This window comes from Zootoca vivipara, chromosome 4 (genome assembly GCF_963506605.1).
Source record: "Zootoca vivipara chromosome 4, rZooViv1.1, whole genome shotgun sequence".
NCBI lineage: Eukaryota > Metazoa > Chordata > Lepidosauria > Squamata > Lacertidae > Zootoca > Zootoca vivipara.
This window is the reverse complement of record NC_083279.1, coordinates 94,703,649-94,729,901: the sequence shown is the minus strand read 5'-3', so window position 1 is coordinate 94,729,901 and position 26,253 is coordinate 94,703,649. Positions and strand designations below refer to the sequence as shown.

At 47.4% G+C, this 26,253-nt stretch overlaps 1 protein-coding gene across 1 annotated transcript in view; it reads right to left on the bottom strand.

Annotated features, from left to right (window-relative positions):
* Positions 1–7,899: 7,899 nt before the first annotated feature.
* LOC118085093 (retinal guanylyl cyclase 2-like) overlaps positions 7,900–26,253 on the bottom strand; it is a 44,629-nt gene continuing 26,275 nt past the window's right edge. Inside the window, exons 9-18 of the mRNA XM_035115383.2 lie at positions 25,859–26,015; positions 24,560–24,709; positions 21,928–22,076; positions 21,040–21,203; positions 19,134–19,326; positions 18,549–18,723; positions 14,947–15,045; positions 10,404–10,498; positions 8,784–8,869; positions 7,900–8,082 (exon numbers count right to left, since the gene is read on the bottom strand). Coding sequence (XP_034971274.2) covers positions 7,989–8,082; positions 8,784–8,869; positions 10,404–10,498; positions 14,947–15,045; positions 18,549–18,723; positions 19,134–19,326; positions 21,040–21,203; positions 21,928–22,076; positions 24,560–24,709; positions 25,859–26,015 — 1,362 coding nt within the window. The 3' untranslated portion in view covers positions 7,900–7,988. The remainder of the gene's footprint in view (positions 8,083–8,783; positions 8,870–10,403; positions 10,499–14,946; positions 15,046–18,548; positions 18,724–19,133; positions 19,327–21,039; positions 21,204–21,927; positions 22,077–24,559; positions 24,710–25,858; positions 26,016–26,253) is intronic.

The following is a 26,253-nucleotide window of genomic DNA, read 5'->3' as shown; positions in this document are numbered from 1 at the left end:
GGAGTATAGCATCTAGATCAAGGGAAGTAATAGTACCACTGTATTCCGCTCTGGTCAGACCTCACCTGGAGTACTGTGTCCAGTTCTGGGCACCACAGTTCAAGAAGGATACTGACAAGCTGGAACGTGTCCAGAAGAGGGCAACCAAAATGGTCAAAGGCCTGGAAACGGTGCCTTATGAGGAACGGCTTAGGGAGCTGAGCATGTTTAGCCTGGAGAAGAGAAGGTTAAGGGGTGATATGATAGCCATGTTCAAATATATAAAAGGATGTCATATAGAGGAGGGAGAAAGGTTGTTTTCTGCTGCTCCAGAGAAGCGGACACGGAGCAATGGATTCAAACTACAAGAAAGAAGATTCCACCTAAACATTAGGAAGAACTTCCTGACAGTAAGAGCTGTTCGGCAGTGGAATTTTCTGCCAAGGAGTGTGGTGGAGTCTCCTTCTTTGGAGGTCTTTAAGCAGAGGCTTGACAGCCATCTGTCAGGAATGCTTTGATGGCGTTTCCTGCTTGGCAGGGGGTTGGACTGGATGGCCCTTGTGGTCTCTTCCAACTCTATGATTCTATGATTCCACTGGAAACCACAGGAGGGGGGAGGGCTTTTGTGCTTCGTTCCTGCTTGTGGGTTTCGCATAGACATCTGGTTGGCCACCACGAGAACAGGGTGCTGGGCTGGATGGGCCATTGGCCTGATCCAGCAGACATCTCTTACCTTCTTATGAGATGCTCTGCCACTGAGCTCTGGCCCTCCTTCAATGAGCTAAGGGTTTGACCTTAAGCCAACAAGGCGGTTTCCATCTTGAATTACGCCCCTACTCCAGATGTTGCAGGACTCAAAATCCAATCATTCCCTGGAAAGCTTAGCTGGATGGACCAAGGGTCCAACTCTGTATGGCAGCTTTCCTAGCATATTTCTAGGGCAGTGGTCTCCAGCAACTGGTACTCAAATGTAGGTAAAAGTGAAGGGCCCCTGGACAGTTAAGTCCAGTCCAAGGCGACTATGGGGTTGCGGCGCTCATCTTGCTTTCAGGCTGAGGGAGCCAGCGTTTGTCCACAGACAACTTTCCGGGTCATGTGGCCAGCAGGACTAAACAGAAGCCAGAGCGCATGGAAAAGCCATTTACTGTTGTGCCACAACGGTACCTATTTATCTATTTGCACTGCTGTGTTTTCAAACTGCTAGATTGGCAGGAGCTGGGACAGAGCAATGGGAGCTCACGCCGTCGCAAGGATTCGAACCACTGACCTTCCCATCCTCAAGCCCAAGAGACTCAGTCGTTTAGACCACAGCGCCACTCACATTACCTTTACCTCAGAAGTATTCATGCCTCCAACTGTGGAGGATTCCAATCCTCTTTTAGAATCATCTAATTTTTTAGAGTTGGAAGGGACTTTGAGGATCTAACCTCCTGCAACCTTGCTACCGTATTGTCATCACCACTCTCTAACCAACTGAGCTATGCATAAAACCGCCCAAGTTGCTGGCCTCACTGTCTCCTGTGGCAAGGAGTTCCATAGTTTTCTATGCATTGTTTTGCACAGCAGGTTCAATCCCTGGCATGTCTGGATGGAGCTAGTAAAAGACTCCTCCTGCCTGAAGTATTGGAGAGCTGCTGCCAGTCAGTGGACACAGTGCAGAGCTAGGTGGGGTAGTGGTCTGACTCTGTGTAAGGCAATCCCACAGGAACATTGGTTTTGGTTGAAGGCAGAGTCGGTTTTAAGAGTCAAATGTGGCTTGAGCGAGGCTCTGTTTCACACGACCAGCAATGGAGCATCTCGACCCTCTAAGGCAGGCATCCCCAAACTTCAGCCCTCCAGATGTTTTGGACTACAATTCCCATCATCCCTGACCACTGGTTCTGTTAGCTAGGGATCATGGGAGTTGTAGGCCAAAACATCTGGAGGGCCGCAGTTTGGGGGTGCCTGCTCTAAGGTTAGGGTGGCACCTCTAGTCAGTGGGTCAGTTTTGTCCCCACCAGGGGTCCAAATTTGGCCCACCCGGCCATCCCTGGCAAACTATGCCCACCTGAATGTCAGGTGTGGGTCAGTTACCAGCATCCTGTATCTTCAAAGGCCTTTAACACACGTTTCTTTGGCTCCTTTCTTTCCCAGGTTTCAAAGAGGTTTCTGAAGGAATATCACAGCCTGCACTTCATCTTTGAGATAGGCAAAGGTGGGACAAATTTGCACTCTGGGAAGAGCAACTCCCCTTTCAAATTCTCAGCGTAGAATCATAGAATCCCCATAGAGCTGGAAGGGGCCCTGAGGATCATCTAGTCCAACCCCCTGCAATGCAGAAACACGCAGTTGTCCCTTACGGGGATTGAATCTGCAACCTCGGCGTTATCAGCACCACACTCTAACCAACTCCAGAGAGCTCAGGGCAGAATGCCTGACATGTTTCCATTGATCCTTGCAACAACCCTGTGAGGTAGGCCAAGCCGAATGATAGTGAACTGCTGGCTCACAACCATCCAGCGAAAGTCTTTTAGAGCTTATCCTTATGAGTTCTGTTATGCTGATTTTTTTTGGTAAGCCCAGTCATTTTCTTCTTATTCGCTATTCCGTTTATATCCCATATTCCCCCCCCCCCAAGGAGATCAATATAAACAGGGAGGAAGACGATCTCACAACGAACCTGTGAGGAAGGCTCGCTGACAACCCCCCCCCCCGAGTAGCTGGCCTAAGTGAGCTTCAGATGCATAACCTAAGACACAAATTCTTTTTCATGAACACCACTGGTTCATTTTAATGCATGAAGCAATTCTGCAGTTTGTGGAGTTTTCCAACCAATGGGGTTCTTGCTTTGCATTATCATTATCATTTTGATTGTTTGCAGGGCTTCGGTCTTCTAAGTCTTCGCTCCATCTCAGACTCCTGACCTCTGACCTCTGCCCGGACGATATCCTCTGCCTGACCCTCCAGCTTCTGTTCTGTCCTCCTCAGTGAACTCTGCTGTGGACAGACTCCAAGCCATATTCCTGGCACACTTCAGATCGTCACACCTCCCTTTCCAAATCCCAAACAAGTCATGCACCTTGCAATTCTCTCTGTGTTCTTAACCCAGGTGTTTCCTTCTGCGGTCCCAGCAAGAAATCTTTGCACCACAGTCGTAGTGAGTGTGAAAGTTCGGGTGTACACTTCCCGGTACCTAACAATGGTTTCTCCGTTTATTTAAATAGAGGAAACTGTTATACAAGTGTTTGTGTGCTTATGTGTAAAGATCCAGGTCCTTTGTTTACTGGGAAGATCTATGTTTACTTTGGGACCCAATGTTCTATTTAAATCCAGTTTATTATTCAGAGGAAGTAGCAGTTACCCCTCTGTTCTGCCTTGGTGAGACTGCACCTGCAACGCTGTGTCCAGTTGTGGGCACCACAATTTAAGAAGGATATTGACATGGTGGAAGGTGTGCAGAGGAGGTCTGGAAACCAAACCCTATAAATTAACAAGCAATACACTAGTAGCTCTTAAATAGCTTCCTGTGCAGATCAGAGAAATAAAATGTAAGCGACAATCAGGATTATAGCATTTGCACTGCAACTTTAAACATTTCATCTCAGGAATTATCCCATTTAGTTCAGTGGGGCTTCTTCCTTGGCCAATGGGCATACGATTGCATCCTTCAATATAATGAAACCTTTTGATCAAGGAAAGTCTCCCTGACGAATCAGCTAGGAGATTTTTATCTATATATATAAAAATGTAAAAAAAACGTGAAAATGTGGGCTCCACTTTTCCCCGAAACCGCTTGACCGATTGTCCTGGAATTTGGACACAACGGTCCATGCCACTACCCGAGTGTTTGCACAACCTCGGATTGCTCACATCTCATACCTGCGCAGGTAAAACCCTGTTTTTCCACAAACTAAAACAGCGCCCTCAAGTGGCATAATTCTCACAGCTCCTCCTCCCTCCCCATGGAGTCTAGCCCACACCCACAAACCCCACCTCTGCCACGAGATCCTGTAAAACAGGGCGACTCTGAGACTCAGGGGGATCTGAAAGGGGGCTATTACCCTCCATTTGACAGACCAACGCACAGCAACGCGTGCAGGGTCAGCTAGTTATTTATATTTTTTAAAACCAGCCATTTTAATTATTTGCAATACATTTCACACACACACACGAAATAACACCCTGCATATGGTAAGCTCCTTTTTAGAAGAGGCAATGCCTGTCTCCTAAATTGTGATGTGAGTATCATCAAACACCATGCAAGTGGGTTGTTCTCTTAGGAATTATTTCATGCAGATGGATGGATTCAAACTAATGCAATCAATCAACTCTGGGTGTTGTTGTTTTTTAATCTGCTGATGGTCTTAATATGAAGAATTAATGAATACAAATTGATCAGCCAAGGTTTTTCCCCCTTCTTCTAATCAAGCATCCATTACAGGAAAATGAGTCTGGCTGAAAGCGAGCCAATAAATGACCAATTGATGGCCCAGCGCTGCTGAAGAAATGATCTGAAATCGAACTCGGATGCAACTGAGGGAGAAACAGAGATCGGTTGGCAGCGTACATAACTGGGTGTCTGCATCTGCCTTGACTCAGTGAGATATATATGCCAACTGCAAACGAGCTAATGGCCTGGTCCCCAGCAGATTACGATTCGGCAGAGAGTAAGCCCAGTCTCCCAGACTTTGGTGTCCATATGGCGTTCGCAATTCCAGATGTTTTACAGCTTGGAAAGACGTTTCTCATCCCCGAGAAATGTAAAGAATTTCTAAATAGGATTTTTTAAAAGGGTTCAGCCTGCGTTACTCAGCAGGCAAAGTTAGCGAGGGATGTGATTGGGATGAGAAAAGTTGGAGGGGGTGGAGGGGAGGATCTAAAAAGGAAAAAAAAAAAGGCAGCTGAGCCATTTCCACCCGTTCGGAAGTCACAAATGTGAGCCTTGTCTACATGTGAAACACACAAGATTTAATGTGGATTTTAATAAGTGCTTCATGCCTGCCCCCTAGTGGAAAGAGACGTGCCTTCCTTTGCTATGTTCAGGTAGATCGGTGTTTCTCAAACCTGGGTTTCCAGTTGTCTCCGGACTACAATTCCCATCGCCCCTGGCCACTGCTAGCTAAGGATGATGGGAGTTGTAGTCCAAAAAATGGCCAGAGACCCAAATTCAGGGGTAGGTGGACAGGATGGGCCATTGGCCTGATCCAGCAGACTTTCCTTAGGTTCTTAACAGGAGATCTTTTCCTTCTCAGTAGCTTCTCCCAGATGCTGACCAGGTCAACGCAGGAGGCAGGACACAAAATCCTTCAAAGATGTCACACGTTGATTGCAAGATGGCAAACCGGTCAGTCAAACGGTGTCAAAGAACGTCAAAAACCGTCAAGTATTTTAACGCATTCATTTTATTAGAGCGGGATCTGAAAATACAAAAATCCAGGGATATAGGAAGTTGTCTTATCCCAAGCCAGGCTACTGTTCTTTCTAGCCTGTCTACACACTGTCTACTGTTCTCCAAGTTTTCAGATGGGATCCTTACCATGAGACATCAGGAACTGAACCTGGGGCAATCTGCCAGGTGTTCTACCACTGAGCTATAGGTCTTCCCCAAGGGAAATCTGTCGTCACCTGAGGGCTGGGACCATAGCTCATGGTTTAGGCTCAGCTTGAAGACGTTCCCAGGTTCAATCCCAGGCATCTCCCATTAGAAGGATTGGCAGGGGGTTGGACTGGATGGCCCTTGTGGTCTCTTCCAACTCCATGATTCTATGATTCTAGGTAGCAGGTGGGGTACAAGGACTCTGGCCAATATCCCAGCAGGCCATTGCTTGCCAAAATAGACATGACTGAATTAGATGGGTAAATATCCTGACCTAATGCAAGGCAGCTTCCTACTGTGTATGTTCAACAGATCAGCACCTGCCATTCTACATGGTTAAATACCTAGAAAGCTTCTTGAGGCAGGCATCAAGGCGTCTTATAGCTTTTGTATTTTCTTCTAAAAGTGATAGTGCTCTATAAATAATGGCCCATTGTTTAGGTTTTCTGAAATGAATGTTTATAGACCTCACGGCCACAGAGATATGTCTGGAACAGACAGGCTGGCAGGGATGATTTCTCCTCCGGCAGCTGCCATAGTGCAGCACTGCATTCCCCAAATTGCAGAAATACACCACTGTGGCACATATTGGACAATTTTGGCCCATAGCTGCCAAGTACCCCGTTTCCCCCGGGAAACCCCTGTTTTTTCATACCGCTTCCCGGTGGTCCCCCGTATCACTTCGTCTCCCATTATTCTCCCTTATATTCTCCTGCCGGCGGCCATTTTTTTCCTGCTTTGCCCATCCATAGGCACCGAAAATGGCCGGCACCGAAAGTCGCATCTACGCATGTCCGGAAGTGCATAGATGCGACTTCCGGTGTCGGCGGTGGCCATTTTTTGTGCCCATAGATGGCCAAAGCGACACTGGAAGTTGCGTCTACGCACTTCCGGACATGCGTAGACGCAACTTCCGTTGCCGGCGCCGGCCATTTTTTGTGCCCATAGATGGGCAAAGCGACACCGGAAGTTGCGTCTATGAAACTTCCGCTGTCACGGGGCTGCCGGTCCCGGATTCTGCAGTCCAGGACTTGGCAGGTATGTTTTGGCCCCTCCTCTTCTCTCTTCCTGGTCTTAGCTTTTAGATTCACAGTGCTCAGTCCAGCTGGCTGGGAGAAGATGGTACAGAGCTATGGTAGCAGCATGTCCAAATCTCTCTCTCAATCACTCTCTCCTAAAAGGACTACAGGTGGAACACAGAGATCTCGTTCTCACTGAGGTGGTAAACATGGGTCCGTGGTCTTCCCCTGACAAAATAAAAAAATTCCTTCAGTAGCACCTTAAAGACCAACTAAGTTTATATTTTGGTATGAGCTTTCGTGTGCATGCACACTTCTTCAGATACACTAGAAACAGAAGTGTCAGACCCTATATATACTTCTGTAGGTCTGTTTATAGGTCTGACACTTCTGTTTCTAGTGTATCTGAAGAAGTGTGCATGCACACGAAAGCTCATACCAAAATATAAACTTAGTTGGTCTTTAAGGTGCTACTGAAGGAATTTTTTTTATTTTGCTTCGACTCAGACCAACACGGCTACCTACCTGTAACTTCCCCTGACAAGTTATTGCTTCTACGTGGAAGGATGTTATGGACTGGTTGGACGCAGAGGAATAGTGGGAGGAACCAGCTGGGGAACCACCAAAGCAAGAAGGCTCAGAGCCAGAAGACCGGTGGTGGGATGACAACGAGTGGTCAGAAGGAGAAGAGGGAGCAGACTGGGAAGAGGAGGTGTCGGAAGATGGAGGTGCAACAGGGCTTAGTGAGCAAGGGGAGTCAGTGGCAGACAGCAGTCCAGAATCAGAGGCAGAAGGTGAAGTAGGCTAGTGGGTGGAGGGAGGACAAGAGGGAGAGAGGAGTCAGGTTGGTGAGGAAGCAAGGGTGTCTCCCTCTCCTGCTACAACAAGCGCCCCTCCCTGCTGGTCTCCCAGGACTCACCCAAAGAGGCATGAAGAGGGCAAGGCTGGGATTGAAGGGGGCATGTCTGTTGCGTCCTCCTCACACTTCCCTACCAGCACGGGCTGGAAAGCCGACATGAGGAGGAAGCAACAGGGCAGGCAGGAGCCCTTCCAAGCATTCCGACCGGACTGATTTGCCACAACGCTTTGCAAGATGTGGACCCCGGACCCCTATGGGTTGCCACTGGGGTCATCTAGGTCAACCTCCTGCAATTCAGGAATCACAACTAAAATCGCATCATTTCCCTAGCCCACGAAATCTAAATATTGCCACGGGGCTAGAATCCTGCACACAGATTTCCATGCTGGTTCCATCCAGGCCTTTCTCAGCAGCAGCAAAAGCGAAGCAGGCACAGAGGTGGTGCCCCGCTTTCCTTGGTCCAGATCGTGGCGATCAGCCATGGCTTTAAAAGAAACAGAATTTACTGCATGGTTGTTCGCTATTTTCCCGCAGTTCTTATTTGCCTTCTGTCTCTTCAGGACTGTTTGCTGAGCTTGTTAGTGGACTTTCTCTTGGAATCCCTCAAGGCGACTTTGATTTCTTGAGTCACTGTGTCCTGCCACGGCTGGCTGTAAAAGATGAGCGGCAAATATGAGACCGCCTCTCTGGTTGGGGGCGGTGGGCGATAAGGACTGTGCCAAGCTGAAGCTCGTTTGTTTCTTTGTTTGTTTACAATGCATAAATGTTAATAATTAATTAATTAATATTTCACTCATTCCGGGGCTACCTTTGAAGGTGACCCAGAAACTACAACGATTAGAGAATGCAGCAGCTAGACTGGTGACTGGGAGCGCCCGCCGAGACCACATAACACTGGTCCTGAAAGACCTTCATTGGCTCCCAGTACGTTTCCGAGCACAATTCAAAGTGTTTGGTGCTGACCTTTAAAGCCCTAAACGGCCTCGGTCCAGTATACCTGAAGGAGCGTCTCCACCCCCATTGTTCTGCCTGGACACTGAGGTCCAGCATCGAGGGCCTTCTGGCGGTTCCCTCGCTGCGAGAAGCCAAGTTACAGGGAACCAGGCAGAGGGCCTTCTCGGTAGTGGCACCCGCCCTGTGGAACGCCCTCCCATCAGATGTCAAGGAAATAAACAACTATCTGACTTTTAGAAGACTTCTGAAGGCAACCCTGTTTAGGGAAGTTTTTAATGTTTGATATGTTTTATTGTATTTTTAATATTCTGTTGTGAGCCGCCCAGAGTAGCTGGGGAAATCCAGTCAGATGGATGGAGTATTTATATATATAATTAAAGCCCACAACCGTACTCACCCTGGTTTCACTTCAGGAGGACGCGGTAACAGCTTGGTGAAGCCTTTCTTTCCTACCAGCCAATAGGTTTCTTCTAACCCTTTGCCCTATAAGCATGGAAAAAGGAGACCATCAAAAACTCACTGGAAACGTCAGTGCAATTTTGCAAATAATAACCAGAAGTTTTCAAACTGGGAAGTGCAGATGTGTTGGGCCTAGCGAAGTAATTGCCCAAGCTCAACAAATCATGCATGTGCAGCAGAATTTTCCCCAGTCCCCCTGTACACCCGGGAAACCCCAAAATCTGCAGATCTTCCCTGGGGATTCCCCAACCCTCCAGATCAGATTTGGAGGAGGAGGAGGAGGAGGAGGGCACCTTGTGTGTTGCTTAGGAAGGGGCAAGTCCAACAATATCACTTTCTTTCAGATCCCCATTTCTACATCCGCTTGCAGATATATATTTTTTAATGTCATTGTGAAAATTCATCAACCTTTTTGTGCAAATTTCCCCTGGCAGAAATACGTTTGTGCGCAATTTGGCCCAATAGACCCATTTTTGCAAAGCCATTTCCCCATATTATACGTTATGTTCACTATTAGATGCATTTGTATGCGCACTCTGGCATACGCATCTTTGCACACATTCTATGGCTGGAGAACTGCGTTGCAAAATTTGGAGAAGTGTGAATTTCAAAGAACGGCTGTGTTTTGGTTCAGGTATCATTTCGGCAAGCAAATATTCAGTAGGTTGGTCTTCAAATGCAAACTGAATTGAATTTCTCCTCCATCCCGAGTGGAATGAGAGGAAGTCATTCCACTTGTATATTTCATGCTGAGCAGCCTTCCCTCCAGCCGGTGACCTGCAGATGTCTTGGACTTAGATCTAGTTCCCCCTCCTTCTCCTTACATCTCATTTAAAGCTGCTTTCTACCAGTCCAGGGACCTTTCGGTCCACCAACCTGAGTGTTGCCTCCTCTGGCTGGCAGAAGCTCCTCCAGGTTCCCCAACAAAGCTCTTCCCCATCATCTGCTTTCTAAGACCATCAAACAGATGCTGGAGATTGAACCTGAGACCTTCTCGGTCCTATTGCCTAGGGCTGCCATACGCCTGGAATTTCCCAGACTTATCCGGGATTTATCTGTCGGAAATAGCGCCTGGGCGGAATTTCCGAAAATCGGTAAAAATATCTGGGGAAACCCGGGCGTATGGCAACCCATGTCACAAGTGTTGTTTTTTTGGTGCGTATTTCCTTTAAAAAAATATCTGGAAAATGAACCTGCTGCATGCACAGCAGGTGTCCTGTCTTCAACCTGTGACCATTCTCTATTTTTGATGGTTGGTGTTTGCGCAGAAGAGGAAGGGAAACTGCCTTCTAATAGTCAGTCTAGAGTCAGTCCACACTGACTGGAAGCATCTCTCCAGGGTGTTGGGTAGGGAACATGCGCAGCCCTACCTGAAAATGCTGGGGATTGAATCTCAGACCTTCTGCATGCCAAACATACGTTCTGTCACTGAGCTACGGCCCCTCATTGCTCTATCACTCCCCTGAAAGCGAAAATGTTGTCTTTGGCAAAGCAAGAGGGTTGGCCAGGATACAAGAGCCTTCCAGCCAGATGTTTCCCTCCAGCTCAGATTCCTTACCTTCAGCTCAGTCTTCCCCCTGAATTCTACTTTGTAACCTTCGCTCAGGCTCTTCAGGGTTTTCATTGTGCTTCGGCTGATGTGGATTCTGTACGCTGCCATTTTTATTTTTTTAAAAAAAGGAAAAGGGAGAAAAGTTTCAACTTCAGATCTTTGTCACGTCTCCAAGTGTCGGAGTCCACCTGTCAGGGCCGGCCCACCCATCAGCCGCGCTGAGGCAGTCGCCTCAGGCGGCAGGCTGGGAAAAGCTGGGTGGGGTGTCAGATCTGGAAAGAGAGGGGCGTCCTCACATGTCTTTGGTGGTCCTCTTTTGGCTGTGGAAAGGAATCACCACCATCCTAGTCCCTGTTCGGTTTCTGTTAATTGGTTCTCATGGGAAACTTACAGATTCTTGCTTCACACAATTAACTCAAGGCAGTGTCAATTTACTCTTGGCAGAAAGCCAAGGTCTGCCTGACCTGGAAACTACTCTCTGATTGGTTAATGACCAGCACTGAACTCTGTTATCTAGGAATGCTAGCACAGTTGTTCCTTGTTGGGTGTTAGGAGTAGGAGTGCTGCATATGGTTGGAGAGAGAGAGAGACAGAGAGGATTTATTTTGCTTTGCTTTGTATGCAGAAACTCTGCTGCTTTTATTTTCTTTCAATAAATCCTGTAAATAGTTATTCTGCGTCTAGCCGACTAGTCATTTCCACCTCAACTAGCTTCTGCGCTGTGCAGGAAAACTCTGCTACGTTTGGGCTAAAGCCACTAGAGCTATGCCTGACACTTCAAAATTCTAAGAGTCCCCCCCTAAGGGGGAAGGTTCCTCCACCAACTCAGAAAGGGACACCTGCCCTCCAAGAATTGTCGCCTCCCCCTCTGCTTCTCTGAAGGTCCCTGAAGAGCACACGGCTGCTCCTTTCCACCCTCCATTTTCATACCCCCTGAACCGTATCGAGAAAACATCCCTTTTTTCACGCGAGATCTTGGTGCCCAAAATGGCCGCCGCGGTCTTGCCCCGAGAAAGCTTTTTTCAGGGCCACAATCTTGTATGGGGTAACATGACTTGTGCAGGAGTGCTGCCCAAGAAGATGGCGTCCTGGTTTTTATTTGAGACATGTTGGAGGGTTTGCTATTTCCCCCCCTCCCCTGCTGCCTTCAGCATGCAACTGCTTCCCTGGGCTGCCTCCAATCACCTCGGCTGGCGACGGAGGAGGCGGCAGGGACGCCATCTTGTTTTGCCTCAAGCGCCAAAATGGCTTGGGCCAGCCCTGTTGTTGATGCCTGTTTTTGAAAAGCACCGATAGAGGTGGGGCAGGAATTAGTAGGAACTTCAGAAGCTGCTGTTTACCGAGTCAGACCATTGCTCCATCTCTCTCCCTACTGCCTCCACTGACTGGCAGAGGCTCTCTAGGATTTGGGGCATGGAAACTTTCTCATCACTTCCTGGGGGTTGCCAGGGAAGGAACCTGGGGCCTTCTGCAGAAAAGCAGGGGCTCCACCACTGAGATACGTAGGCCTTTCCCCATCCAAGAGAGGCCTAGTCTATCTCCGAGGACCTTCCACTGGCAGGAAGAGCTGCTTATTCAATCATTCAAACAGGCCTTTGGCCAACGAGTTGAAATGTGTTAAAAATTGGTTTTAACATCGTTTTTATGCATTGGTTTAATCAGTTTCTATCCCCAACTTCCTCCCCAAGGAGCGTAGAATGGCCAAAGGCCAGCGAACAATATAATTACAATACAATGAAAATATTTAAAACATTCTAAAGCAGTTAAACTACACAGCTAATTACTGCAGCTTACTGAGAACATTTTTCGATTCTCCCGGAGTGATCTACCTCAATTATACATAAGAACATAAAGAGAGCCTGCTGGATCAGGCCAATGGCCCATCTAGTCCAGCATTCTGTTCTCACAGGGCCCAACCAGATGCTTGGGGGTCATAGAATCATAGAGTTGGAAGAGACCACAAGGGCCATCCAGTCCAACTCCCTGCCAAGCAGGAAACACCATCAAAGCATTCTTGACATATGCCTGTCAAGCTCTGCTTAAAGACCTCCAAAGAAGGAGACTCCACCACACTCCTTGGCAGCAAATTCCACTGCCGAACAGCTCTTACTGTCAGTAAGTTCTTCCTAATGTTTAGGTGGAATCTTCTTTCTTGTAGCTTGAATCCATTGCTCCGTGTCCGCTTCTCTGGAGCAGCAGAAAACAACCTTTGTCCCTCCTCTATATGCCATCCTTTTATATATTTGAACATGGCTATCATATCACCCCTTAACCTTCTCTTCTCCAGGCTAAACATACCCAGCTCCCTAAGCCGTTCCTCATAAAGCATCGTTTCCAGGCCTTTGACCATTTTGGTTGCCCTCCTCTGGACACGTTCCAGCTTGTCAGTATCCTTCTTGAACTGTGGTGCCCAGAACTGGACACAGTACTCCAGGTGAGGTCTGACCAGAGCAGAATACAGTGGTACTATTACTTCCCTTGATCTAGATGCTATACTCCTATTGATGCATAAACAGGATCTGAGCACAAGAGGAGTCTTCCATCCTGTGTTTTCCAGCAACTGGAATTCAGAAGCATCGCTGCCACCAGAAGTGACTACCGGTAGTAGCCATCGATGGGAGTATCTGGGTATGTTTAGCCTGGGAAAGAGGAGACTGAGAGGAGATAGGATAGCCACCTTCAACTATCTCAAGGGTTGTCCCATGGAAGAGGGCACAAGCTTGTTTTCTCCTTCTCTGGAGGGTAGGACTCGAACCCATGGCTTCAAGTTAAAAGAAAGGAGATTCCAACTAAACATCAGGAAGACCTTTCTGACAGCAAGAGCTGTTCGACACTGGAACAGACTCCCTCGGGAGGTGGTGTGGACTCTCCTTCCTTGGAAGTTTCCAAGTAGAGGTTGGATGGCCAACTGTCATGGACGCTTTAGCTGAGATTCCTGCATTGCAGGGGTCTGGACAAGATGACCCTTGGGGTCCCTTCCAACTCTACGATTCTATGAATAGCCTTCTCTTCCATGAATTGGTCCAATCCTCTTTTAAACTCATCCAAGTTGGTGGCCATCACTGCCTTCGGTGGAAGCGAGGTCCACTCGTAATTTGCTGCCGATGGGCTGCATGTGTTATGTGTCGTTGCAGCCTTGGCCAACCTGCCGTTCTCCAGACGTTGTTGGACTACAACTCCCATCAGCACCGGGGAGTCGTAGTGCAGCAACCTCTGGAGGTTGGTAGTGAAGGCTCTTTTTATTGCATTTCTCTTGCCGCTCAAGTCCCACTGGTGGAAAGGCAGGATACAAACGTCAACTGAGAATCAAAAATATTGTTTGTTGGCTAATTGAGTCTGCCGCGCCGGTCAGGCACCAAAACAAAAGGCTTACCGAGGGTCTGGTGGATTATGGCTTACATCTTGCCTCCTGGGCAGGCCTTGCACGAGAACGTTTTCAGTACAGTGGTACCTCGGTTTTTGAACAGCTTAGTTCACAAACAACTTGGAACCTGAAAGCTGCAAAAACGGAAGTAGGTGTTCCGGTTTCCGAACTTTTTTTCAGAAGCTGAACGTGCTCCGCTTTGAGTCCCCCTGTGTTCCTGTTGCGCTGCTAATTTGCGTCCCCCCCCAATTGTAATTCAAGCCTTCCATTCCAGTGTTCTGAGGTGATATTTGGAGTTTATATTTGGTGCTTTTGTTTTTGCTGTTTATTTTGTGTGGTTTGTTTCGAGGCTTTTTCAGTTAATTTGTTTTTGTGACTGTGTGGATCCCCGTTGAGCTACTGACTGACTGATTGATTGTGCGACTGCGGGAATGGATAAAGCCCCCCCCCCCCAGCCAAACAATGACTATCATCAGTGCAGGTAAGAATTTTTATTTTTATCACCTACGATACTGTTTTATTTATTTTATAGTACAGTACATTGATTATTGCTTTCATTTTATGGACCAATGGTCTCATTAGATAGCAAAATCCGTGTTGCATTGCTGTTTTAGGGGTTGTTATTAGGGGACCCAGGTGGCGCTGTGGGTTAAACTACAGAGTCTAGGGCTTGCTGATCAGAAGGTTGGCGGTTCGAATCCCTGGGACGGGGTGAGCTCCTGTTGCTCGGTCCCAGCTCCTGCCCACCTAGCAGTTCGAAAGCACGTCAAAGTGCAAGTAGATAAATAGGTACCGCTCCAGCGGGGAAGGTAAACGGCATTTACGTGCGCTGCTCTGGTTCGCCAGAAGCAGCTTTGTCATGCTGGCCACATGACCTGGAAGCTGTCTGCGGACAAATGCTGGCTCCCTCGGCTTATAGAGCGAGATGAGCGCCGCAACCCCACAGTCGGACATGACTGGACCTGGTGGTCAGGGGCTCCTTTACCCTTTACCCTTTATTAAAAGTCTGGAACGGATTAATCTGTTTTGCATTACTTTCCATGGGAAAAAGCGCACCTTGGCTTTGCAGCGCTTTGGTTTTGGAACAGACTTCCAGAACAGATTAAGTTTGAGAACCAAGGTACCACTGTGCTTGTGGCCAAGCCAGCATTTGCTTAAAAAACAACAACAACCAAGAAGACTTACGCAACCCGGTCGACTCTATCCGCGAAGCTGTGTTCACCGTGTCCCCAAAGAGACAGTAGCGTGGCATAGTGAGACCCACCACCCCAGCAGCACAGGGACCTAGAAATAGAAATGCATTGGGTGAAGGTGGAACAGATATTGAAACACGGGAACCTTTGGTCCATCTAGCTCTCTAATGCCAACACTGACTGACAGAAGTTCTCCCTGGTTTCAGACATGGGCATTGGTGTCAATTCTATGGGCCAAGGTGTCTTTGGCCCCCTCAATATTGTTTTTCCCTTTAAAACAAATTCTTTATTTGAATCATTAAAACAAAATAAACATTAATATAACATCATCATCATAGAAAATAACATAACACAACATATTATAATATAACGAAATATAACAAAACATCATATAACTTAATGTGACATATAACTTAATATAACATAACACAAATGGTCAAACAAAGCATAAAAAAACAAAATTTCCCAAATAGACATATCTTTACATAATTATGTAAAGCTATCCTTTTGGTATCCTCAAATATCAGAAAAATTAATCAAATACAGAAAAATGAAACGAAATAACAGAATCAAAAAGAAAAAAATAAAGGAAGAACAAGTAGAAAAAAGGAAAAGAAAGAATTTAAAATTAAGATCTAAAATACTTCCGATTGCCGACTTGTCGTTTATCCATCTTTTTCTTCATTTACTTGTTTTCGCCTTGATTACCTAATATTGGTATAACTTCTCCCTATACTTATTATTTTTTTTCTCTTCATGCATTCTTTAAATTAAGCAGATCACCAAATCCGTTCTTATGCCTTCTTTTTTTAAATAATCTTCCACTAATTTCCATTCGTTTGGGGTCTTTTGCCTAGGTACATTTCTAATTGCTGCCATCATTTTAGCCAGATTCATATATTCTACCATTTTAATTTGCCACTCCTCCACCCCTGGTATTTCTTCACCTTTCCATTTCTGAGCTATAAGTATCCGGGCTGCCACCCCACCGTACAACAATATATTTCTCCTATCTTTGGGCATACTTTCCAGGATCATACTTAACAGGAACAGCTCAGGTGTTTTCGCAAATGTTATTTTAAACATGTTTTTCATATATTTTGTTCCAGAAGTCCTGTATACCTTTGCACCACCACCACCAATGCATATATGTACCTATTTTATCATGGCACTTCCAACACTTATTTGATTCCAGTTTGTAAATTTTCCCTATTTTCTCGGGTGGCCCCATCAATATTTGTGGGGAGGGGGACGGGTCCCCCTCAATCTTGGGCGCAAGTCGGCACCTCTGGACACGGGTCTTTCCAGTCGTGCCCAGCAACCCCAAGGATTGGAATCGGGGCCTTTTGCATGCAAAGCATGGGCTCTAAGACCAAGCTAGGTCCCTTTTCCCTAAAAATAAAGCAAGAATCCATGGTTTGGAATAAAGGGCTGGATAAAGGATGTTGTGAACCGGCCTGTGATCTTCTGACAGAGGTTTCTCCCAGCCCTACCTAAAACACCAGGAATTGAACCTGGGACATTCTGAGCTCCTTGTTTGTTACATTTATAGACCACTCCCCACATACTTCCCCCCCAAATATCAGCCAGGGAGTCATTTTGGACTCACAGCTGTCCATGGAGGCACAGGTTAATTCTGTGTCCAGGGCGGCTGTGTACCAGCTCCATCTGGCATGCTGGATGAGAGCCTGCCTATGCACAGACTGTCTAGCCAGAGTGGTGCATGCTCTAGTTATCTCCCGCTTGGACTACTGCAATGCGCTCTACGTGGGGCTACCTTTGAAGGTGACCCGGAAACTGCAATTAATCCAGAATGCGGCAGCTAGACTAGTGACTGGGAGTGGCCACCGAGAGATCTACACTGGCTCCCAGTACGTTTCCGAGCACAGTTCAAAGTGTTGGTACTGACCTTTAAGGCCCTAAACGGCCTCGGTCCTGTATACCTGAGGGAGCGTCTCCACTCCCATCATTCAGCCCGGACGCTGAGATCCAGCACCGAGGGCCTTCTGGCGGTTCCCTCATTGCGAGAGGTGAGGTTGCAGGGAACCAGACAGAGGGCCTTCTCGGTAGTGGCACCCGCCCTGTGGAACGCCCTCCCAGCAGATGTCAAGACAATAAGCAATTATTTTACTTTTAGAAGACAACTGAAAGCGGCCCTGTTTAGGGAAGTTTTTAATGTTTGATGCTGTACTGTTTTTAATATTCGGTTGGAAGCCGCCCAGAGGTGCTGGGGAAACCCAGCCAGATGGGCGGGGTATAAATAATAAATTGTTGTTGTTGTTGTTGTTGTTGTTGTTGTTGTTGTTGTTGTTGTTGTAGCACAATTATAAGATGATTGTTTAATCTTTGATGGTTGGTTAATTTTAGACGGGCCCATGGCTGTGGGGGGGGGGGAGTGGCTGTGAATTTCGTGAAGGCACCCTGCGCTTCTGAATTTTTGTCCCTACTCTGCTGTCTGTCACACATCGTGCATGTCACCGGTTAAATGTTCTCAGCTGCTAAACACCGCAGCTCTTAAATGCTCTCCAATGCTAAACAGCGTCACATGCCAAACTGCCAGCTTTCGGATATCAACTCAGATTTCATGGAATGTCAAATGCAGACATCAGCTGTTCAGAGTGTGTGTGTGTGTGAATGTTCAAGCCACCGTACACATTCCCACCGCTGGCTGGAAGTCAGACTCAAAACTCTTTACAATTCCTGGCAAGTCTCAGACCACCCAACTTTCCCTTCCCCCCCCCCCTTTGGGAACTTGAGATCTGATTGACTAATCCACCAGACAAGTTGTGTTTTTCTGTCCGTTATCTTATCCCTGAGTGAAGGCTTCATCCCTTCCAGAGGTAGTCCAGAAAACAGAAAATCCAAGCCATTCGTCAGGGTTCCCTCCCCACCCCCATGTTGAGAAATATAGTGATTATGAACACCCACACAACACACATGGCAGCCTGAAAATTATACTGCCATTATACAAATCTATGGGGTGACTGCACTCAAAACATTGAATACAATTTTAGAGGTTGGGTGGCCATCTGTCATGGGTTGAGTTTCCTGTATTGTAGGGGGTTGGGGGGTGTCCCTTCCAGCTCTATGATTCTAGGAAAACAGTGATCAAGGGGCTGGATCAATCCCTTGTGAGGAATCCTCCCTAACAAGAGGGCATATGTTGTGGTGGGACCTGGCAACCAAACCCTGTGTTGTGGGTGGGAACGTTTGGATGACCACAACACCCGATTGCTCACAATGGCGGCCGCTCGTGCACTAACCCTGCTGCTGTTGGCGGCACCAACAAAGCCCAGCCCCCTTCCTCTCGGCTCTAGGCAGGGCGGGGAGAAGCCAGGAGGAGGGAGGGAGGAGGCGCTGCCGAACATGCGCACTGGCGCAGCCCAAACGATCAGATCCGCGGCAATTCCCGGACCGTCCGCAGGCTGGAACCAGAAGGCAACTAGGCCAGATCCGGCCCCTGGGCCTTAGTTTGCCTACCCATGCACAAGATGGACCAAGAATCTGACTTCCTGTTTCCCCCGAGACTGACAATTCCTCTCTTTTTCCCCACTACAAGCAATGGTAAGGCAGAGAGAGGGTTAACGGCATTACCTGAATGCAGCCCCATCCGTATCCTGATGGGCACGTGGGGGAGGTGTTTGGCTCGAAACGACCCCACGGAGCTGAGGATGTCCAGGGACATGTTGGCGATCTCGGAGGCATGTCTGTGGCCGTTGCGTTTCGGAAGCCCCGAAGCCACCATATAGGCGTCGCCGATGGTTTCCACCTGGAAATCAAAGGGTATTGCTTTTCCCCAAAGGGCAATTAGAACTGCAGATGGGTTGACTAGGAGCTGATGGCTAAACGAGGCTCACTTCTTGTGCTGGTTGTCGTGGAGCAGTAGGATCTGTGTCAAGCAAGGCTCATAGGCGACCAGGCCAGGTTCAAAGTTCTTGTGATGCTACACAACTTGGGCCCAGGATACCTGAAGGACACACACACACACACACACCCCGGAGCCCTTATATCCCAGCCTGAACACTCAGATCATCTGGAGAAGTGCTGTTGGCTTTTAAGACTCCACCGTCCTCTGGACCCTTCTCTAGAACTTCATGTTTCCCTCACACACACACACACACACACACACACACACACACACACACGTCTTCCTCCGAAGTTTGCGAGCTAAGACCTTACCTTGTAGACGTCATGATGGCCAATGATGGCATCAAAAAGAGTGTAAAGGTCATTGAGAAGGTCCACGATCTCGATGGGCTCGCTGAGGGCGGAGATGGTCGTGAAGCCAATGATGTCGCTGAAGTAGATGGTGACCTCGTCAAAATACTCAGGTTCAACGGTGGCGCCGGTTTTCAGCGTTTCCGCCACCGACCTGAAATGACATGAGGGTGTCAACCTGAGCAGCCGGAAGTGCAGAATCTTCTAAGGCTCAAGACACTGAGATGTCTTGGCAGGCATTTTATGGATTATTTAATTATTGCATTTGTATTCTACCTCCATAACTCTGAATGTCAGTGGCTGGGAACCGTAGGAGGGAAGAGAGCTGTCGCGTTCAGTTCTGCTTCTTGGTTACCCACAGGCATCTGGTTAGAACAGGGTGTTGGCCTAGATGGGCCATTGGCCTGGTCCAGCAGGCTCTTGACAGGCATATGTCAAGAATGCTTTGATGGTGTTTCCTGCTTGGCAGGGGGTTGGACTGGATGGCCCTTGTGGTCTCTTCCAACTCTATGATTCTAATTACCTTCTCATGTTCTCACAAGACCTGGATTCCAGATCCCTCACCATGCTGGCCACCCTCCTTTGGACATGTTTCAGTTTGCCGATGTCCTCCTTAAAATGTGCTGGACAGAGCTGGACAAAGTATCCCAGTGTCGGGGACGTGGCAGAATCGAACGCAGAGTCTGACTCTGGAGACAAAGGAATGCCAGTACAGAAGGAGCCAGAGTCTGACTCTGGAGACGAGGAATTGCAGCCACAGACAGAGCAGGAGTGGGTTAGTTTGGGACCCCCTTCACCGAGAGTTCCCAGGCTCAGATAGAGCAGCAGATTCGGAAAGCTTGCAGGCAGGGGGAGGGGAGGAGATAGATGACATTGAAGGGCTTGCTATGCAACCAGGAGGGAGGCAGCTTTTAGAGGGATCTTAGTTTGATGGGGGGGGAAGAGAGTTCACTCACCTTCTCCCCAAACCAGAAGAGCTGAAAGGGTTAAAATGCAACGGAAGCACAAGAGAGGAAGGACTGGGCTTTGGCGCCCTTCATGCTGCAAAAGGGGCGGAGACTCAGGGTGACCAATTCGTAGCAAAGAGCGGCAGGCTCGGAGCTCTGGATGTAGATTGTAAATAAACATGCCATAAAACTGCCAGAGACTCATTACAGTGGTGCCTCACTAGACAAATTTAATTCATTCCACGGGTCTTTTCTTATAACGAAAAATTTGTCTACCGAATCCCATAGGAATGCATTTTAAAAAAATTGAATTTTTTTTTGCCCATAGGAACGCATTAATTGAATTTCAATGCATTCCTATGGGAAACCGCGATTCGCTAGACGAATTATTTCATAAAACGAATTCGTCTAGTGAGGCAACCTCCGCTAGAAAAAACCTTTCGTTAAGCAGAAATTTCGTTAAGCAGGGCATTCGTTAAGCGAGGCACCACTGTAATTCTTATTGGGGCTTGCCTGCCTGCCTGAGATCATTACACTCAGCAGTGGCAGTTGGCTTTAATATCTCAGCAGAGCCCTGTGCGATGTTCAAATCCGGGCACTCCTAACCTTCCATTCTACATTAATGTTACAGCACCCTCTTGGCTCGGTGCCCAGTCCAGACAAACCAGTTGCGCTCCCCTAAAACCACCTGTGACTCCAGATCTGACTTGACCAGTGCAGAAGGTACTGAATTCTTGGAGGTCATTCCCATTTCATGCAAGGTTGAAGTGACAGAGTTAAAGCGGCAGGGACCAATATTTGTCACTTGCTTCTCTTTTTGCTCCCCAATTTGCAGCAGCAGCAGCACTTTTTCCCACTTGGAAGCTGCTTGGGGCAGAGCCTACATGTGGCAGGGTTATTGCCCTGACATTTCGACTTACAGGGGAAGCATCTGAGACAGGAGCTTATCCGTCTTCTGCTTTTCCATTTCCAGCTCCTCTGTCCGCTCTCGGATCAAGTCTTCCAGGTTGCTGGAATACTGCTCCAGCATCCGCAGCATGGAGTCGATGATATTGGTCCGTTTGCCTTTATTGATGGATTTAAACTGGGGTTGGAGAATTAGAACAAGTGTCTGTGGTACTCAGTTCTCCAGCTGACTCAAGAAAACTAAGTTATGCACAAGAATAAGTTACGCACAAGTAAGAACATAATTCTGGGCAGATGGGTGGAAAGCATAAGGTTTTTATCCAACCAAGTTATACCCAGAGCAGTCCTGTTGAAAATAATGGATCAAAGTTCACCATGTCCATTATTTTATTCATGCATTCATTCTTTATAAAGAAATATTTATATACTGCTATTCGTTAAAAAAATATCAGCATGGTTTGCAACAACTGCACATTAACTCGAACTTAATCCATTCCGGAAGTCCATTTGACTCCCGGAACCATTTGAAAACCAAGGCACAGCTTCCGATTGGCTGCAGGAGCTTCCTGTACTCAAGCAGAAGCCGTGTCGGACGTTCAGCTTCCGAAAACCGTTCGCCAACTGGAACACTTCTGGGTTTGCGGTGTTCGGGAGCCTCTTTGTTTGGCAGCTAAGCCATTCGAGAACCAAGGCATAGCTGTCAAGTTTTCCCTTTTCTCGCGAGGAAGCCTATTCAGCATAATGGAATTTCCCTTATAAAAAAAGGGAGAATTTGACAGCTACGAACCAAGGTGTTACTGTAGAACAAAAACCACCCCAAAATATTAAACTCAGAAATCAGCTGTTATAGAAAGATGCACTCTCAAGTGCATAAGCCTGATGGAATGGGAACAAGGAATGACCTCTTGAAAGATCTCATCAAAGCTTGGCCTTCGATCTGGTCCCTCACTCCAGCACTGTTTCATGAGCTGAATGCATTCCAGGGGGGCATTTTCTGGAGAAACACTCGGGCGATACAATGGCGGAGGCTTCTTCAGTTTGCAGATGATTTCTGGAGCAAGGAGAGGGTTTCACAATGACAGAATGCCCTAACCTGGTGCCCCACCCCCCAGTCCCTAGGACTACATACAACTCTCTGCTGGGGTTCTCTCACCAAAGAGTACTTGTTCCAAATCTAGATCTTCCATCCTATATTCTTTTTTCATTGCCACCACCACCTTTGAAGTCATCCCATGATGTCATAATGATGTAAAGTAACTGACAGGTGGGTTGCTTACCTTCCAAGTTCCAGACTGCAGAATCCGGGACCGGCAGCCATTTGACACCGGAAGTTGCGTTGATGTAACTTCCGGTGTCGCTTTGCCCTTCTATGGGCACAAAAAATGGCCGCCGCTGGCTTCGAAAGTCGCTTGTACGCATGTCAGGAAGTGCATCGACGCAACTTCCGGTGTCGCCCCACCCATCTATGGTCACCAAAAATGGCCGCCGCCAACACCGGAAGTCACGTCTATGCACTTCCGGACATGCGTAGATGCGACTTTTGAAGCTGGCAGTGGCCATTTTTGGTGCCCATAGAAGGGCAAATCGGAAAGAAAAAAATGGCCGCCGGCGGAGAAAATAACGGAGAAAATAACGGAGAAAAACGGGAGACGAAGTGATACGGGGGACCACCGGGGAAAGGTAAGTAAAAAAGGGGTTTTCCCGGGGGAAACGGGAGACTTGGCAGCTATGGTGGGTGGCTCCACCCACCTGTTGGAGTCGACCCATGAGTGCTGGTGGGGGCGGGGGCGGTGCAAGGATCTGGTTGACTGGCCTGATCCAGTTCTGCACCCCTACCGATGAGCGCACCACTGTTATGATTTTGTCCACCCAGCTACTGAAGCACGGGATGGTATGAAGTGTGTGTTTCATGACTTTCATGTGGGAAAGGAAGCTGTGTTTATCTTTCCTTTCTCCCATGTGATGTTATTGTCTTTTTACTTTCGCTTCTGGCTCTAGGTGTGACTGGAAGCAAGATGCCGAGCTCTGTCTTTATACGCTCAGCAGCAGAGTTATATTCTGTATATAGCCCTAAATAAAGTAGTTGAAAATCTACTTTATGGCTCTCTTTATCTGTGTGTGCTGTTCTTCATGGACACGGAGGACAGTCACATATCTGTGAGCTGAGAGGGTTAATAGCTCAGCAATCGTCCTGGATCACGGGGCCTTGTGATGTGTCCATATAAACAGGAAGTAAACAGGAAGTAGTACCTGTTGCTCTTGTATCTGTTATATATGACACTGTATGTTTTTATTCTGTCTGAAGAATATCTGAAGAAGTGTGCCTGCACACGAAAGCTTATACCAAAATAAAAACTTAGTTGGTCTTTAAGGTGCTACTGAAGGAATTTTTTTATTTTACTTCGACCCAGACCAACACGGCTACCTACCTGTAACCACCTTTATTCTGTCTGTTCGTGTCGCAGCTTCCAGCCGGAATGGAGCTGAAATCTCCCGGCTGAGCTGCCCTAAGCAATAAATCTCTTTGTTTTAATGAACAAGGGAGTGGACGGATAAAGTTTTCGCTGCTACGGATTGTTATCTAAACTTGGGAGGAAAAGTTTCTGGACATTTTAGAAATGAGGCTGGACATTTGTGACGGAGCGTACTGGGCGAGTATTTTTTGCAAGTGTCTGCAACACAGCTAAAGTTGTTCGTAGGCAGATAGATTTCTCTGCTATCTTTCTGTCTCACAAAGCTGTGTTATTGATAATTGCCAATTAGACAATTGGACAATCTAATAATATCACATCGACGTGCCTGGGGGCAGACTCACCGCTAGCCCCTGCCCGGCATTCCGACAACCACCTCATGTGAACAAAACAACACTGCTTCTTTTGGATCAGTATTGCCATGGAAATTCTACTCAATATTGACCCAGAGCAGATTCCAATGCAGAGTAAAAACTTAAACACGTTGCAGGATTCCCCCAAAAATAGACCAGAGGCCATTGATATTTCATCCAACAGAGCTTTACTGCTACTGAAGGCAAATGAGCACAATGGTCACAAATCCAATACATCCAGGATTGGCCCTGTCCATAAGAAATCCAGTTGCAGCAGACTTAACTTAAACTTACAATAACTTTTAAGTCTAAACCTTAACACTAAGCATACTATGTACAGAACACCACACCAGAAGGAAGAGAGATAGACAGAGAAAGAGTGAAACCCAGGCTCCTTCTGGCCCTATTTTTATAGTCGGCATCACCTTAACAGAAGAGATAAGAGAACCAGTTTAAACCAGCTGCACTCAGCTTCTCAGAAGGTATAACCCAAACAGCAGGAATCTCCTGCTTGTTTCTTTCTTGCTTCCCGAACCCTCTTGAATTAAGTTGAATAGGAAAGATCTCTACACATCAGATCAATACTTTCTGCACTAAGAAATGCAGACTGACAGGTATCTAGCTTAGTCTTCAACACTGGCCGGCCAAATCAAATGAGTGTGTTTGTGTCTATTTTGTGGCACACAATCTGTTGCACAGATCTTGCTCACCTTCAGCTGACATTTCAGACATGCAGTATGGGGGCCCCCGAAGAACAACTTCTTGCAGGATAATAGCAAAACTATAGACATCTCCTTTTATGGTGCCTTTCGGGGACATCGCTGGATTTCTCAATATCTCAGGAGCTGTCCAGAGCAATTCTGGGAGAGAGAAAAAAGATCAATTTATCCAGATCTAGGCTTGCAGGAAGGACCACTGTGTTAGACTGCAAGTAGTGAAGTCTCTTGGCACCTTTAGAGACTAAGTCCCTATCTGTACTGAAGAATTTCATTGGGTTTTACCCCCCAAATTTTTACTGCCATGGCTTCCTTACAGAATCCTAGGGACTGAGTTCTCTTAGGTGAACTCAGAGCTGTTAACAGCACAGAAACAGAAAACTGCCAAGCAACAAGACACAACATTACAGTACTTGAATAAGCAGTTAGATCAGTGGCTCTAAAAAATAATAATTCTCGCCACACCCTTTGAGAACCACTGAGTTAGATGAATGAATCAGTAGTCTGGTTATTGGCTCAGCCTCTCCCAAAGGCCTCCCTAACTAGCCATACAGTGATGGGTCCCTGCAGGCCTCTCTAGGTAGGGGAAGTCAGACTGTCTGTGCCACCACTGAAAAGGCCCTGTTCCTTGTGCTGAACCTCAGCTGACAGGGAGGCCTGACCTCAGAGGTGAAAGGGGATCCAAAAGAGAAAGTGATCCTTTAAGGTTCCAGATCCTAAGCCAAATCAGGGCTGGGTGGCGAACCTCAGACCCAGGGGGCAAATGTGGCCCTCCAGACCTCTCCTTCTGGCCCTTGAAAGTGTCCCCAGACCATGACTTCTCACCTCATCCTACATCCATCACCGGTCTTGCTTCACGCTCACCTTGAGTGTTTTTGCCTTGACTTCAATATGTCACTGAACTCTGAAAAAAAAGCCCTTGTTTGCCTCGGTGCAGGACAATGAGGAGTGTGTTTGTAGAAATCAGCCAATGACATTTATATTCTTTGCTCCACTTACTATTGCCTCTGGCCCCACCCTTCACTTCTGGGTGGCCCTTGGAAGGCTGCTCAGAAGAGAATATGGCCCCCAGGCTTAAAATAAGGTTCTGTGCCCTTGATTTTGAGCTATTAAGGTAAAAATGAACACCTTGAATTGAGCCTGAAAATCAGTGGGTACTGGTAAGCAGTGCAATGCAATGCGGATAGAACTAGGGTTATGGCTGGGCAGCATCATTTTGCATCAGCTGAGTTTTCTGGACTCTTTCCGAGGTCAAAACCCACAAACATACAGAGCATTACAGTTACTCCTTACCTTCTGCAGGGGGCTGAACGTCTAAGTCACTCAGTGCTGCCAGGAGCTCGCCGTAGCTGTAGTCGGTGATCTTCAGCATAAACCGCCCATCCACAACGCAGTTGCGAGACTTGAGACGTCCGTGGGGGATCTCCTGATGGTGCAAATATTTCATTCCCTGAAAAGGAAAGGGATCGAGTTCTTCAGTCTGGGCATCGCCAGAGCCAAGGAACATTAAACCCTAGTTAGAGACCTGCCCGGTCCGGCATTCTCTGCCGGCGAGATTCAGGGCTCGATAGTGAAGGCTGGTGATTGCAATTTCACTGTGTTTTGCTTGTGGTTTCCATTTTTAGCTGTTTGGGCTAATCTCTCGAGACATGGATAGACCTAGCCTCCTTGAAGTTGCCCTGGTGCGA